General features: G+C 50.2%; 1 protein-coding gene and 1 long non-coding RNA gene across 4 annotated transcripts in view; one reads left to right on the top strand and one right to left on the bottom strand.

The window, feature by feature from the left end:
• The window catches only part of WWP1 (WW domain containing E3 ubiquitin protein ligase 1), a 160,459-nt gene that overhangs the window by 17,066 nt on the left and 127,620 nt on the right, over nt 1-15,773 (bottom strand). For all 3 annotated transcript variants that reach the window (XM_030553396.1, XM_030553398.1, XM_030553397.1), the window contains exon 21: nt 1,672-1,776. In XM_030553396.1, the coding sequence (XP_030409256.1) occupies nt 1,672-1,776 (105 nt within the window). The remainder of the gene's footprint in view (nt 1-1,671; nt 1,777-15,773) is intronic.
• The window catches only part of LOC115646936, a 47,886-nt gene that overhangs the window by 14,723 nt on the left and 17,390 nt on the right, over nt 1-15,773 (top strand). The window lies entirely within an intron of this gene.

Genomic DNA, 15,773 nt, shown 5'->3' with positions numbered 1-15,773 from the left:
TCTTATTGGAGCTATGAAGGCTTCTACTGTGAAAACACTGAACATGTGTAGTGCTGAAGGCCACATATTAACTAAACGTAGTTTATAGACCATCCTAGACTGGGCTACTTGTCAAAGTCTAAATCATAATGGTGAAAATTTTCCACTCTACCTGCACGAAGCTCAACTGCAGTCAAGAGGTGGGATGCAATGATGCAGTTGCACCTACATAATCTTTACCCACCAATCTCTAACAAGTTAGATCTCCACAGGAGAAGCTCTCTCTACACTACTGGCATACGGTCCCTTAGAATTGTCACAACAATGAAGGATCAGGAGCAGTGGAGCTTCAGTCCATCATACCCCTTCCCCCTCTCCTATGTCCACAGAATGTCCCAACATGCTTCCTATCACCTATTATAACCAGAGAAGGAAAGATGGGGTACAGCTGGTGTAGAAGATGGTGGAAGCACTTCCACCACCTTTCCTCCCAATGGAAAGTTCCCCGGCAGAAGGAGAATTCTCTGCTGGCCATCTGTGGTCACTTTAAGGCTTACATGATACAAAGTGGCCTTAGTAGACTGGAGAATCCAAGCTAAGAAGCCTTTATGACTTAGGAGGGGGATAAAGTAAAAGTACTTTTTTTCTTGTGAGAGTCAGATGGCATAGGTATTACTTTAATCTTGACTTTCTTAGAGACATGTGCAACTGAAATATCAGTGCTCTGTAAATGCAGAAACACTATTCAGTTATTTCACCATTTGCTAGGAATCTTTCAATACTTAGTTTCTTGTAAATTCACAAATTTGTAGCAGATGAATCACTGGCCCTTGGATCACTCTAAATATTTCAAATCAGTCTTAAAGGATTGGGGATGTCTGACTTTTCCTGCTGGCTTAATATAGCATTCTTAAGCAGATCACTAAGCCAACATGATATATAACACAGTAGAAAATGTATTGACTGTGACCGCTGTTTTTAATCTTCTGGGTGATTCTGGGTAAATTTTTGGAAAGTATAAGATATTTTTCTTTTCTTCACAATCTAAGACAGGCACAAACCTGAACATAACTTTACAGCAGTCATGGATTAAAAATGTCAATATTTTTCAACAGTTACCACAATCTAAAAAAACCAACACAGTTTATCCTATTCTTAACATGAGAAGTAACTGTCAGATACATTGGCCTGTTAAATGCAGACATTTAATGAAGACTAATGTTAACTAAACATGATCTTAGCTCAATAAACAATAAAACCTAAAAGTAACATATAATACAGAAAATAAGAACAAACTATTAACCCCAAAAAGCTATGTGGATAATTCCCCAAACAATTTATAAAAGTAACTAGTAGTCCCTCTTTCAATACTGAGGGATGGTAGGGAGGGGGAGGAACTGGAAGCCTGGACACAGCTTATGTTCCTTCATCCCAGCCATAAAACTACTATCTAAAGTAGAGAATCAGACAGAAATTACGAGAGATTTAAAAAAAACTCATGCACATACCAGAAGTAAAATAGTCTAAAACAGAGATTAATACATTAGAATAGCATACCAAGAAAGTCTCTGAAAATATTTATTCCTTTTCTAACAATAATAAAAAAGGCAAGAGTTTTGAACAAGAATATAGCTGTTTCCATGGCTTCTGTCTAAGAGAGAACAGGAAAATAAAATTTTATGAGCATCATACCTGCCAGAACCACACAATCTGCTTGCTAGTTCTTGTATAATGACGATAAACGGTGTTCCTTTGCCAATCTGCTAAATCAACCTCTTGCATGCCACAGAGCATAACCTGGAAATAAACAACCATTTGACTACTGTTTCATCATATAATTATAGATGCACTGTGCTAACTTTTAATGATTATGTACTCTAGATGAAAGACATCTGCACAATGACAGAGACAAAAGGCTTGGTCTGAACACAGAACCAAGAACTCCTGCATTCTAATCCAATGCTTCTCTACCCTTTACTTACCTCATAGGGCACCATAAGGCTTTATTAGTTCTTGTTTGTTAAGTGCTCTGAAGAGTACACTCACTGGGGGCTCAATGCTGTGAGCTGTTCAGCACATAATACTATCACTAAATTCAATGGAAGCTGTGAGGGAAAATATGGTGGGCTTACAACTTTGGCCAGGCTTTTAGGCCTAAACTTTGGATAAGCTTGTTTCTAGGCTGCGTTGAACTTTGGTTCAGCTTGTCTCTGTGTATAAGGGGAAGAGAGGAGGGGGACAGAGTGATGAAAGAATGAAGGAAAGTTGCTTGTGTGTGTCAAGAGGTAAAAGGAGTCACAGTAGAAAGTTCCCAAAACGGAACAATGGCTGTGTGTGTATAAAGGGCATAAGGGGTAGAGCGATAAAGTCCCCAAGTAGCATAAGTTGCAATGGCCAGGCTTATGAAATATATAACCACAATAGTTGTGTTAGAAAGTTACTGACCACAAAAGAACAGACAGTGAGTAATACGGGGGGCCTAGTGGGTGAGACACTTGTTTTTGCTTTTGTTATATATTAATTTTGCAATGTATTACAAATAAGGTAATTAATACAGAAGTATGCATAATTTGTCTGTGGTTTTAACCTTTATAAGCTGGCTAGAAATTTATGGAAGGCAGAGCAGTTTGCCTCTTGCGTGGGGCCATGCTGACTCTCCCTGCATATATGCTTGTATGAAATAAAGGAGCCTCAGGCTGACTGATCCAAAATCAACTGTGTGGGCAATTTTCCACAATAAAGCTTATAGTGTTCAGGTATGTTAGCAACAAGAAGGTGGTCAGGGAAAGTGTGGGACTCTTACTGAATGGGGGAGGCAACCTAGTGACATGATGTGGAAAAAGCTGAAGTATTCAATACTTTTTTTGCCTCGGTCTTCACAGACAAGGTCAGCTCCCAGACTGCTGCACTGGACAGCACAGTATGGGGAGAAGATGAGCAGCACTCAGTGGTGAAATGACAGGTTAAGGACTATTTAGAAAAGCTGGACATGCACAAGTCCATGGGGCTGGATCTAATGCATCTGAGGGAGTTAGATGATGTGATTGCAGAGCCAGTGGCCATTATCTCTGAAAACATATGACTATTGGTGGAGGTCCTGGACGATGGGAAAAAGTCAAATATAGTGCCCATCTTTAAAAATGGAAAGAAGGAGAAGCCGGGGAACTACAGATCAGTCAGCCTCACCTCAGTCCCTGGAAAAATCATGGAGCTGGTTCTCAAGGAATCTATACTGAAGCACTTGGAGGAGAGGAAGGTGATCAGAAAAAGTAAACATGGATTCACCAATGGCAAGTCATGCCTGACCAACCTGATTGCCTTTTAAGAAAATAACTGGCTCTGTGGATATGGGGAAAGCGGTGAACATGGTATCTTGACTTTAGCAAAGCTGCTGATACAGTCTCCCACAGTATTCTTGTCAGCAAGTTAAAGTATGGATTGGCTGAATGGACTATAAGGGGGATAGAAAGCTGGCTAGAAGTGACAGAGAGTTCTGTGGCACCTTATAGACTAACAGACGTACTGGAGCATAAGCTTTCGTGGGTGAATACCCACTTCGTCAGACGCATGTGGTCATGAAGTTTTTTTGCTGCAGAATGGCTACCTTTAAATCTGCTATTGTATGTCCAGGGAGGTTGAACTGTTCTGCTACAGGTTTTTGTATACTGCCATTCCTAATATCTGACTTGTGTCTATTTATCCTTTTATGTAGAGATTGTCCAGTTTGGCTGATCTACATAGCAGAGGGGCATTGCTGGCACATGATGGCGTATATTACATTGGTGGATGTGCAGGTGAATGAACCAGTGATGGTGTGGCTGATCTGGTTAGGTCCTGTGATGGTGTCGCTGGTGTAAATATGTGGGCAGAGTTGGCATCGAGGTTTGTTGCATGGATTGGTTCCTGAGTTAGTTACTATGGCGCAGTGTGGGGTTGCTGGTGAGAATATGCTTAAGGTTGGCGGGTTGTCTGGCCTGCCTCCCAAGGCCTGTGAAAGCGAGGGATCATCGTCCAGGATGGGTTGTAGATCACTGATGATGTGTTGGAGAGGTTTTAGCTGAGGACTGTAGGTGATGGCCAGTGGAGTTCTGTTGGTTTCTTTCTTGGGCTTCTCTTGCAGCAGGAGGCTTCTGGGTACACAGATAGCAGATTTAAAGGTAGCCATGCTGGGTCAGGACCAGACTCCAAAAAGGAACTGAAGTTCAGCAGTTTATTTGCAAATTTGACACCATCAGCTCAGGATTAAACAAAGACTGTGAATGGCAAGCCAACTACAAAAGCAGTTTCTCCTCCCTTGGTGTTTACACCTCAACTGCTAGAAGAGGACCTCATCCTCCCTGACTGAACTAACCTCATTATCTCTAGACTGATTCTTGCCTGCATATTTATACCTACCTCTGGAAATTTGCACCACGTGCATCTGACGAAATGGTATTCACCCATGAAAACTTATGCTCCAATATGTCTCTTAGGGCTTGTCTACATCAGAAAGTTGCAGCGCTGGTGAGGGAGTTACAGCGCTGCAACTTTGAAGGTGTACACATCTGCAGGGCACCACCAGCGCTGCAACTCCCTGTTTGCAGCGCTGGCCGTACTCCCGTTTTGTCTCGGGTGTAGAGGATCCAGCGCTGGTGATCCAGCGCTGGTAATCCAATGTAGACAGTTACCAGCGCTTTTCTTGACCTCCGTGGAAGGAGGAAGCCTCTGGTAATCAAGCTGGTTTCCTTTCCCGGTTTGCTCTCTCGGTCCCGGAGCCACCCAGCAAACCGCAGGGAAGGAGACCTGCTTGCTCGGGGTTCCGGGACCGAGAGAGCAAACCGGGAAAGGAGACCAGCTTCGCCGCGGTTTGCTCTCGCGTTCCCGGAGCCACCCAGCAAACCGCAGGGAAGGAGACCTGCTTGCTCGGGGTTCCGGGACCGAGAGAGCAAACCGGGAACGCCGCGGTTTGCTCTCTCGGTCCCGGAGCCACCCAGCAAACCGCAGGGAAGGAGACCTGCTTGCTCGGGGTTCCGGGACCGAGAGAGCAAACCGCGGCGAAGCTGGTTTCCTTTCCCGGTTTGCTCTCTCGGTCCCGGAACCCCGAGCAAGCAGGTCTCCTTCCCTGCGGTTTGCTGGCTGGCTCCGGGACCGAGAGAGCAAACCGCGGCGTTCCCGGTTTGCTCTCTCGGTCCCGGAAGCCCGAGCAAGCAGGTCTCCTTCCCTGCGGTTTGCTGGCTGGCTCCGGGACCGAGAGAGCAAACCGCGGCGTTCCCGGTTTGCTCTCTCGGTCCCGGAACCCCGAGCAAGCAGGTCTCCTTCCCTGCGGTTTGCTGGCTGGCTCCGGGACCGAGAGAGCAAACCGCGGCGTTCCCGGTTTGCTCTCTCGGTCCCGGAACCCCGAGCAAGCAGGTCTCCTTCCCTGCGGTTTGCTGGCTGGCTCCGGGACCGAGAGAGCAAACCGCAGCGTTCCCGGTTTGCTCTCTCGGTCCCGGAACCCCGAGCAAGCAGGTCTCCTTCCCTGCGGTTTGCTGGCTGGCTCCGGGACCGAGAGAGCAAACCGCGGGGAAGCTGGTTTCCTTTCCCGGTTTGCTCTCTCGTCCCGGAACCCCCCTTGAAGCCGCCCAACAGCGCTGCAGTGTGGCCACATCTAACACCACTTGCAGCGCTGGTTGCTGTAAGTGTGGCCACTCTGCAGCGCTGGCCCTATACAGCTGTACTAATACAGCTGTAACAACCAGCGCTGCAAAATTTTAGATGTAGACATGGCCTTAGTCTATAAGGTGCCACAGGACTCTGTCACTTTTTACAGATCCAGACGAACACGGCTACCCCTCTGATAGAAAGCTGGCTAGATCGTCAGGTTCAATGGGTAGTGAACAACTGCTCCATGTCTAGATGGTAGCCAGTATCAAGTGGAGTGCCCCAGGGGTCTGTCCTGGGGCTGGTTTTGTTCAACATCTTCACTAAGGATCTGAATGATGGGATGGATTGTTCCCTCAGCAAGTTCTCAGATGACACTAAACTGGGGGGGAGAGGTAGATATGCTGGAGGATAGGGATAGGATACAGGGGGACTGAGACAAATTAGAGGATTGGGCCAAAAGAAATCTGATGAGGTTCACAAGGATAAGTGCACAGTCCTGCACTTAGGATGGAAGAATCCCATGCACTACTACAGGAAGGAGACTGACTCGCAACTCTGCAGAAGAAGACCTGGGGATTACAGTGGACAAGAAGCTGGATATGAATCAACAGTGTGCCCTTGTTGCCAAGAAGGCAAATGGCATATTTGGCTGCATTAGTAGGAGCATTGCCAGCAGATGGAGGAAAGTGATTATTCCCCTCTATTCGGTACTGGTGAGGCCACATCTGGAATACTGAATCCAATTTTGGGCCTCCCACTATAGAAAAGATGTGGACAAATTGCATCCCCATATGCCAAGTCACAACTACTCCACTCACACAGAGGAACTGGCTCTTTGACCAGGGAATGGAGACAAAGAAGCCCTTTTAAGAAGCTTGTTACCATGACACTGGGGAAAAAAATGATCTTCCATGAATAGGGGGATGAAATTCTGAAAATCGCCACTAGGAGCACACTCACTGAGCTAAATGCAAGGCCCGATGATCAAAGATGCAGCAAGTACTCCAAGACGTCCTGGATAGAGGTCAGCATCAGCTGAACTCTGCAGGCCAATTCTTTTTGCAGAATAGGTGATTCTGGTAGAGGGCTTTCTACTTTTGAGTAGTACCTGTTGAATGGCCACTGATAACACACTTCCTCCTCATTCACCCACAGAGCAGCCACCCAGTGAGATGCAGGGAGCTGAATGCAAGATGCAAGGTGCAACCATGACTGTACATGACGTCTGGATGGCAAGAAAGGGATATAGGAGGCTGAACTGACAGCATGGGAAGGTCAAAGAATGAACACTGCCTCAGCCATGCCCAGAGAATCGCCACATGAAATCAGGCATTCTGAAGGTCCAAGGCAGCAAAACAGTCATTCTGAGACAATGCGGGGAGGACAGTTGATAGCGTGACCATTCAGAACCTCACATACCTGATATATTTGTTGAGACTATGAAGGTCAAGAATGAGTCTTACCTCTCCTTTGGATTTGGGAATCAGAAAGTACTGGGAATAGAAACCCTGATGCCAGTGTTCTGGAGGAACTTCCTCCACCAAAGCCAGTAGAGAGTGGACCTGTTCAAGCACTATCTCGTGAGAGGTGTCCCTGAAGAGGGATGGAGGGAATTAGGAGTGGAGAGGGACGGGATAGCGTAGCATCATCTAATAATACTTAAGACGCAGATGTTGGTTGTGATTGAGTCCCATAAAAGCCAGCCAACCTATCCCTGAACAGAAGTGGGGTAAAGGGAGTGACGACTGGACAACTACTCTGAAAAAAGGAGTCAAAATGGGCACTTAGGAGATCCTGTGGGAACGCATGTTGACTGGCCAAACACCGAACCAAATGCCTCCTATTCTGGGACCTACGCACCTTTCTGGGTTCCTGCTGACTTGAGGGAGGAAAAGGCTGTCCAAAGATGCATTGCTGACAGTATTGCTGCTGCTATTGGCCACCATGTGGTGCCTTTGCACTGCCAGTATATACACTCCCAAGGAATGTAAGGCAACCTAGAATTCTTGAAGAAATGCAGAGTCTCGGCTGCATTATCTGAAAATAGCATCCAGCCTTCAAAGGGCAAATCCTCAATAGTATGGTGCACATCAGGAGCAGTGCCTGAATTCTGCCATCAGGGCACCTTCTTCGTGGTCACCATAGAAGCCATAACTCTGACTGAAGCATCTATGATGTCTTGTGCAGATTGCAACAATGTCTTGGCCACCAAGCTGCCCTCTGTGATGGATGTCCGAAATACCTTTCTGCTGGTGTTGGGCAGTTGGTCAGCAAACTTAAAACACCATCGTCCAATTTACAAGGTTGTATTTGGACAATGCTTGCTGTTTGTAATCTGCATTTTCAGGGAGGAGGTGGTGTAGATCTTCCTAACCACTAAGTCCATCATTTTAGAGTCCTTGCCCTTAGGTGTGGACTTAAATTTGTCCTGCTGGTCTCTATCATTCACCATAATTACAATCACAAAATTTGGGACCAGACAGGAGTAAAAGCCTTCAAGTCCCTGCATCAGAACAAAACAGAGTTTCCGCCACAGCTTCACAGTATGCAGTACTGAGGCCAAAATGCTACAAAGAACCTTTGAAAGCTCTAGGAGCGCATCATTAATAGGAAGGGACATTCTCCAAGGAGCTGACAGCTGCAGGATATCCAATAACTTATGGATATTCTCCTTCAGAAACTGTCTGAATGTCCACGGACATGTTGCAACAGGTCCTGGTAGGCCTTGAAATCCTCAGGCACTGAAGGAGGAAGAACCAGGCACTGCTGAATCGTCTGAGGATGATGAAGAGGTGGTTAATTGTGCCAGAGCCAAATCCTGCTCCTCAACAGTTGGAAGTGGAAAGGACAAGTCCATCAGCCCCACAGGAAGAAGACTCACTGGTGCCTTAGTCTGCGCTGGATCATCAGTCCCCACCACTGACCTGCCTAGTGATCTCACCTTAGAACAAGAAGAAGAGTGCAAACTCTGACAGATTCCATGGAGGTCCCTGGGCATAAGAACAGCATTGGTGAATAGCAGGCACCAGGCCAGGGCTCCCCGTCCTGACTGCAAGATGAGTGACAATTTTGATATCCATGGTGCTCCATAAACGGCCCCCGATGTGACCCAAGTGATGGAGAGTGGGAGGAGGAAGATCATGATCTCAACACTGAGGAGCCTCGGGTTTCCGGGGATAAAGGTGGAGCTAGACCTGAGGGGACAAGTAATGAAAAGACAGTTACTCACCTTTGTAACTGTTGTTCTTCGAGATGTGTTGCTCATATCCATTCCAGTTAGGTGTGCGTGCACCACGTGCACGTTCGTCGGAAGATTTTTACCCTAGCAACCCCCGGTGGGTCGGCTGGGTCGCCCCCTGGAGTGGCGCCGGATATATACTCCAGCCGATCCAACTGCTCCTCAGTTCCTTCTTGCTGGTTACTCCGACAGTGGGGAAGGAGGGCAGGTTTGGAATGGATATGAGCAACACATCTCGAAGAACAACAGTTACAAAGGTGAGTAACCGTCTTTTCTTCAAGTGCTTCCTCATATCCATTCCAGTTAGGTGATTCCCAAGCCTTACCTAGGCAGTGGGGTCAGAGTGAGATGTTGAAGAGTGTAATACTGCAGAGCCAAAGGCTGCGTCATCTCTGGACTGCTGAACCAGGGCATAATGAGAGGCGAAGGTATGCACCGAGGACCAGGTAGCTGCGCGACATCTCGTGGATGGGCATGTGAGCCAGGAAGGCAGCAGATGAGACTTGAGCCCTGGTAGAGCGTGCAGTGAGGTGGCTCAACGGAACGTGAGCCAAGTCGCAACAGGTGCGGATGCACGATGTTACCCAGGATGAAATCCTCTGTGAGGAAACAGGAAGGCCCTTCATGCACTCTGCCACCGCGACGAAGAGTTGGGGGGTTCTGCAGAAGGGCTTTGTCCACTCGATATAAAAAGCGAGCGCTCTATGGACGTCCAGGGAGTGCAGCTGTTGCTCCCTGCATGATGAATGTGGCTTCGGGAAGAAGACCGGAAGGAAAATCTCCTGGTTAACATGGAAGGCCGATACCACTTTGGGGAGAAAGGCTGGGTGTGGTCGCAACTGCACCTTATCCTTGTGGAAGACAGTATATGGAGGGTCCGTCATGAGAGCCCGGAGCTCAGAAACTCGTCTTGCCGATGTGATGGCTACAAGGAAAGCGGTTTTCCAGGACAGGTAGAAAAGGGAGCAAGTTGCTAATGGCTCGAATGGGGCCGACATAAGTCTGGTAAGAACCAGATTGAGGTCCCAGGTTGGGGTGGGGCGGCGTACCTAGGGGTATAGGCGCTCCAAGCCCTTGAGGAATCGAGATACCACAGGATGTGAAAACATGGAGCGGCCATTCTCCCCTGGGTGGAAGGTAGAGATGGCCGCCAAGTGCACCCTCACAGATACCACCGCTAGGCCCTGTTGTTTAAGGGACCAGAGGTAGTCCAAGATGGTGGAGCTGGGGACCTCGGTGGGAAGAACGTTGTGCTCTGCACATCAGCATGTGAAACGCTTCCACTTGGCCAGATACGTTGCTCTAGTAGAAGGTTTTCTGCTACCCAGGAGTACTTGTTGCACTGGGGCAGAGCAACGCAACTCAGACTGGGTCAACCACTCAGGAGCCATGCCGTGAGATGGAAGGACTGTAGGTCTGGGTGATGCAGTTTGCCATGGTCCTGAGTTATCAGGTCCAGGTGCAGAGGTAGTGGGATAGGGTCGGCTATTGACAGGTCTAGCAACATGGTGTACCAGTGCTGCCTGGGCCACGCTGGAGCAATCATGATCAAGCGGGCTCTGTCTCTGCATACTTTCAGCAGAACCTTGTGGATGAACAGGAACGGTGGAAAGGCCTATAGCAGGTGAGTCGTCCACGGTATGAGGAAAGCGTTCGCTATCGAACCCTGTGAGAGGCCTTGAAAGGAACAGAACATCTGGCATTTCCTATTCTCGCGGGACGCAAAGAGGTCTACACGGGGAAATCCCCACTTCCGGAAGACCGAAAGAATAACGTCCGGGTGAAGCGACCACTCGTGAGAAAGGCAGGCTCTGCAGAGGTGATCCGCCAGAGTGTTCCAAACCCCAGGGAGAAAGGACGCTATGAGGTCTATAGAGTGGGCTATACAAAGGTCCCAGAGTCATAAGGCCTCCTGGCAAAGGGTCGAGGACCTTGTCCCACCCTGTTTGTTTATATAGTACATGGCTGTTGTGTTGTTGGTGAATATCGACACACAACGGCCTTGCAAGTGCTGTTGGAACGCCTGGCAAACAAGGCGGACTGCTCTCAGCTCCCGGACACTGATGTGCAATGCCAGTTCCTGAGATGACCAAAGGCCTTGAGTGCGTAGATGTCCAAGGTGAGCACCCCAGCCGAGAGATGATGTGTCCGTTGTCAGGGACGCAGAGGGCTGGGGCGGATGGAACAGCAGCCCTGCACACACCAGGGAGGGTTCAGCCACCATTTGAAGGAGCCTAGGATGCTCGGGGGAATGGTGACAATCATGTCTATGGCATCCCTGGCTGGTCGGTACACTGAGTTGAACCACGATTGGAGGGGACGGAGGCGCAGTCTGGCGTATTTCGTCACAAAAGTGCAGGCCGCCATGTGACCCAGGAGACCGACGCAAGTGCAAACCGAAGTCAACGGAGCAGCTTGCAGACTCTGGATGATGGCCACCATTGCCTGGAACCGGGGCAGCGGTAAGCAGGCCCTGGCGAGGTTGGAGTCCAGGGTGGCGCCAATGAAGTCCATCCTCTGAGTGGGAATCAAAGTGGATTTTTCTGCACTGATCATTAGGCCTAGGTGTAGGAAAAGGTCTTTGACAATGCCGACATGATGGATCACTTGTGCCTCGGAGGTCCCTCGGATGAGCCAGTCATCTAGATACGGAAAAACATGTACCCAACAATGGCGGAGGTGAGCGGCGACTATAGCCATGCATTTCGTAAATACTCTTGGGGCTGTAGAGAGACCGAACGGTAGGATCGCAAACTGGAAATGTTGGCGGTTGACTACGAACTGGAGGAACCTCCTGTGAGGTGGGTAGATGGCTATGTGAAAATACGCATCTTTCATGTCGAGGGCGGCATACCAGTCTCCAGGATCCAGGGACAGGATGATGGTCCCCAGGAATACCATACGGAACTTCATCATGTATCTGTTGAGTTCCCGCAGGTCCAGGATAGGTCTGAGACCCCCTTTTGCCTTGGGGATTAGGAAGTAGCGGGAGTAAAACCCCATGCCCCATTCGTGTTCCAGTAACCTCCTCTATGGCTCCTTTGGCGAGGAGCATCTGCACCTCCTGGAGGAGGAGTTGCTCGTGAGAGAGATCCCTGAAGAGGGATGAGGAAGGGGGGTGGAAGGAGGGGCGTGAAATAAATTGGAGGTGGTACCTAAATTCCAGCATGCGTAAGACCCAGCGATCTGACGTTAGCCGGGACCAAGCAGGGAGGAAAAGGGAGAGGGTTGAAGAAAGGAGGGAACGGATCGTTTGATGATACTGGTATGATGCCTTCGGGCACACCTTCAAAAGGAGGATTTCGGCCCTGTGGAAGGTTTGGAGGGACCTTGGTTCTGGCCCCCTTGGTTGCCTGACTGCCTCTGGCGGCTGGTTCTACCTTGCCTTCTAGCAAAGTCCTGTCTCTGTCTGGGCTGAGGGTAAGAGCGGTGTGGCTGGGGGCGGAACGGCCTGCGCTGAGTCACTGGCGTATGCATGCCCAGCAAGCACATAATGACCCTGTTGTCTTTTAGGATTTGCAGCCTAGGTTCTGTCTTGTCTGAGAATAGGCCTTGCCCTTCAAAGGGGAGGTCCTGGATTGTATGTTGGAGCTCCAGGGGAAGGCCTGAGACTTGCAGCCATGAGATACATCTCATAGTCACCCCGGAGGCTAGGGTCCTGGCCGCTGAGTCCGCGACGTCCAGGGAAGCCTGGAGGGAAGTTCTAGCCACCTTTTTTCCCTTGTTCAGGATGGCCGCAAATTCCTGTCGGGAGTCCTGCCGGAACAACTCCTTGAATTTGTCCGCCGCCGCCCAGGTATTGTAATTATAGTGGCTAAGGAGGGCTTGTTGATTAGCCACGCGGAGTTGGAGCGCCCCTGTGGAATAGACTTTGCGCCCCAATAAGTCCATGCGCCTTGCGTCTTTTGATTTCGGGGCTGGGGCCTGCTGGCCATGGCGTTCCCTCTCGTTGACCGACTGGACAACGAGGGAGCAAGGAGAGGAATGGACGTATAAATATTCGTAGCCCTTGGAGGTCACCATATATTTGCGTTCCACTCCCTGGGCAGCAGGTGGGACAGAGGCCAGAGACTGCCAGATTGTGTTGGCATTGGCCTGGATCGTCCGTATAAAGAGGAGGGCCACTCTCGTGGGGGCATCCAATGTTAAGATGTCCACCACTGGGTCCTTTACCTCCGGGACCTCCTCGACTTGCAAGTTCATGTTCTGTGCAACATGCCTGAGGAGATCCTGGTGGGCCCTCAGGTCGATTGGTAGAGGGCCTACCGACGACGTTCCGGCTACCGCCTCATCAGGGGAGAAGGATGAGGAGAGACCCGGGACAAGCGGGTCTGTCGAGGGCTCCTCTTGGTGGACAGCCTCTGTCTCCCTTGGGATCTGGAAGTCCTGTGGCTGGACCAACACTTCCTCCGAAACAGAAGGAGGAGGGCGGCTAATAGTGGCTTCCGGCACCCGGTGTTCTGATGTGGCAGAGCGCGACAGGCCTGGATGTGTACCTTGGGCCTGATGATATGCCTAAGGTGTCCAGAAAGCCCACTGTTGAGATCCGTGATCCTGAGCCTGGGGCTCGTGGAATATCGCGGTAGGCACATCAGTGTCTCTGTCTTGGGCATACGCACTGTCCGCCTGGGAAGACACAGACGGGTGCTGGGACGGCCAGGGAGGAGCTGAGAGACTGTGGTAAGAGTCTCTCTGTCTCACCGTCAGTGATCTCCTTGGCACCGGGGATCGGTACCTGGAGTCATACCGGTGCCGAGAACGAGACCGGGACCTGCGACCGGCACGATGCCAGGAGGTCGACCTGGATCTTGAAGGTCTACGACGTGAACGGCTGCAAGAGTCGCAGTGCTGGAGCGGTACCGAGAGTACCGTGGAGGCCAAGACGTCGATCTGTGCCGCAAGTACGACCAGTACCGGACAATCGAGTGGTGCTGGGACTGCAAGCAGTGTCGGGACCGTGATCGTCTATGAGATTGCAAATGGTGCCAGGACCTGGATCGTGATTGGTGCTGGTCTGCCAGGCCGACTGAAGGAGGTCTCATTATAGTCAGCTTGCCTCTAAGAGTGTAGTACCTGCACCGGCGGTTGAGGCAGGACAGACTCCATCATGGCGATAAGGTCCCTGGCTGCGGAGAATGTCTCCAGTGTAGAGGGGACCGTAAGCTCAACCACAGGCCTCGGCGGGGAGCTCTCAGGGACCGGGGTCGACGGTACCGCAGCAGTCGGTGCCGCAGCAGGTGCCGGGCACAGAGTCAGTGGAGGACTTCAACCTCTTCTGCTTCGGGGAGAGAGGTCGGTGCCAAGCAGGTGCCTGCGCCGGAGATGGCCGGTGCCACGGTGTCGGGACGGTCCAGTGCCAGAGGAGCGCTGCTAGTAGAGTGCTCAGCACTCGGTGCCAAGGACAGAGGGTTCAAAGCTGCCTCCATGAGGAGATTCTTTAAGCGAAAGTCTCTCTCTTTCTTTGTCCTCAGTTTAAATGCCTTGCATATACGGCACTTATCTGTAATGTGTGATTCCCCAAGGCACTTTAGACACGAGTCATGGGGATCGCTTGTGGGCATCGGCTTATGACAGGCCGAGCACGGTTTAAACCCCGGTGAACTGGGCATGGGCCCCGGCACCGGGTGCGGGGAAAGGGCTAATGCCGAAACCCCACTGAACTATATACACTAACTATCTAAGAACTATCAAACTAACTATAACTACAGATAAAACCAACTATATACAACAAGATAGCGATGAAACAAAGAGTAGCTAGGGAAGTGGAGGACAGCTAAGTCGCGCTCCACTGTTCCAGCGACCGACATGGGCAGTAAGAAGGAACTGAGGAGCAGTCGGGTCGGCAGGAGTATATAACTGGCGCCATGGCGGCGCCACTCCAGGGGGCGACCCAGCCGACCCACCGGGGGTTGCTAGGGTAAAAATCTTCCGACGAACGTGCACGCGGTGCGCACACACCTAACTGGAATGGATATGAGCAAGCACTCGAAGAATCTGATTTATCCGTTGCCCAAAATAAGGCGGGACTGGCGCCAGTGGCAGAAATGGTAGTACCAGCACTCACTATGCCCCCCATTGTTCCTAGAGCCAGGTACTAAAGTAGCTAACAGTGCCAAAGTGGAGAGCAGTGCGCTGCCACAGTAAAATGGGCAGGGCTGAATGCAGTGGTGCCATCGAGTTTCTCAGTCCCAAAGAAATCCCTTATGCCAAGGCCAACACCCACCCCTCTTCCGCAAACTGTGGAAGAATACTGGAGTGTGGTGCAGACAGACACAAGGGTTAAGCAGGCCACCCAGCCAACAGCACTATAAACTATGTAGCCCTTGCAAAGTCCTGGACCAACAGGTGTTGGGATGGAAAAACAGCAGAGGTCCATTACCACCAGTGTGGAAACAGCTGGTGCTGGCATCGCCATCACTGGTCCAGACTCAACAGACATCCCAGGGCCAGAACTGGAGTGGACGATGTAGGGTCTCTGACAACCCTGAGTAGTACTGGAGAATGGTACTGGAGAAACCTATGCCATCTGAAGCGACAGCGCTAGCACAGTACCACTTCATGCTCTTTCTGGAGACGAGACAAGTCCTCATGAGACCTGGAGTGGTCTCGACTGGTCTTATGCAACCTTTTCCTTGGTGCACTCAACAGGGAACGGGCTCCTCTGTCTCTTAGGAGAGGCACCAGCCCTAGAGTACGAAATGACAGAACCCAAGGGCTAACTCCGAAGTGATGAGGAACTTGGAACTGAAGCAGGCTGCATGGCCTGTTCAAGCAGGTACTGCTTCAGGCAAAGGTCCCTAGCCATCTGAGTCCGTTGTGTGAACAATCTACAAATTGAACACTGCTCCTTGATGTTGGCCTCACCCAAGCACAGCAACCACCACATGGGGGATCTTTGTCCCCTCCATTATGGACAATGTTTAAACCCTGGTGA

The sequence above is a fragment of the Gopherus evgoodei genome, chromosome 2 (assembly GCF_007399415.2).
Source record: "Gopherus evgoodei ecotype Sinaloan lineage chromosome 2, rGopEvg1_v1.p, whole genome shotgun sequence".
NCBI lineage: Eukaryota > Metazoa > Chordata > Testudines > Testudinidae > Gopherus > Gopherus evgoodei.
Note: the sequence above shows the minus strand (reverse complement) of the source record. Positions and strands in the feature narration are given on the sequence as shown.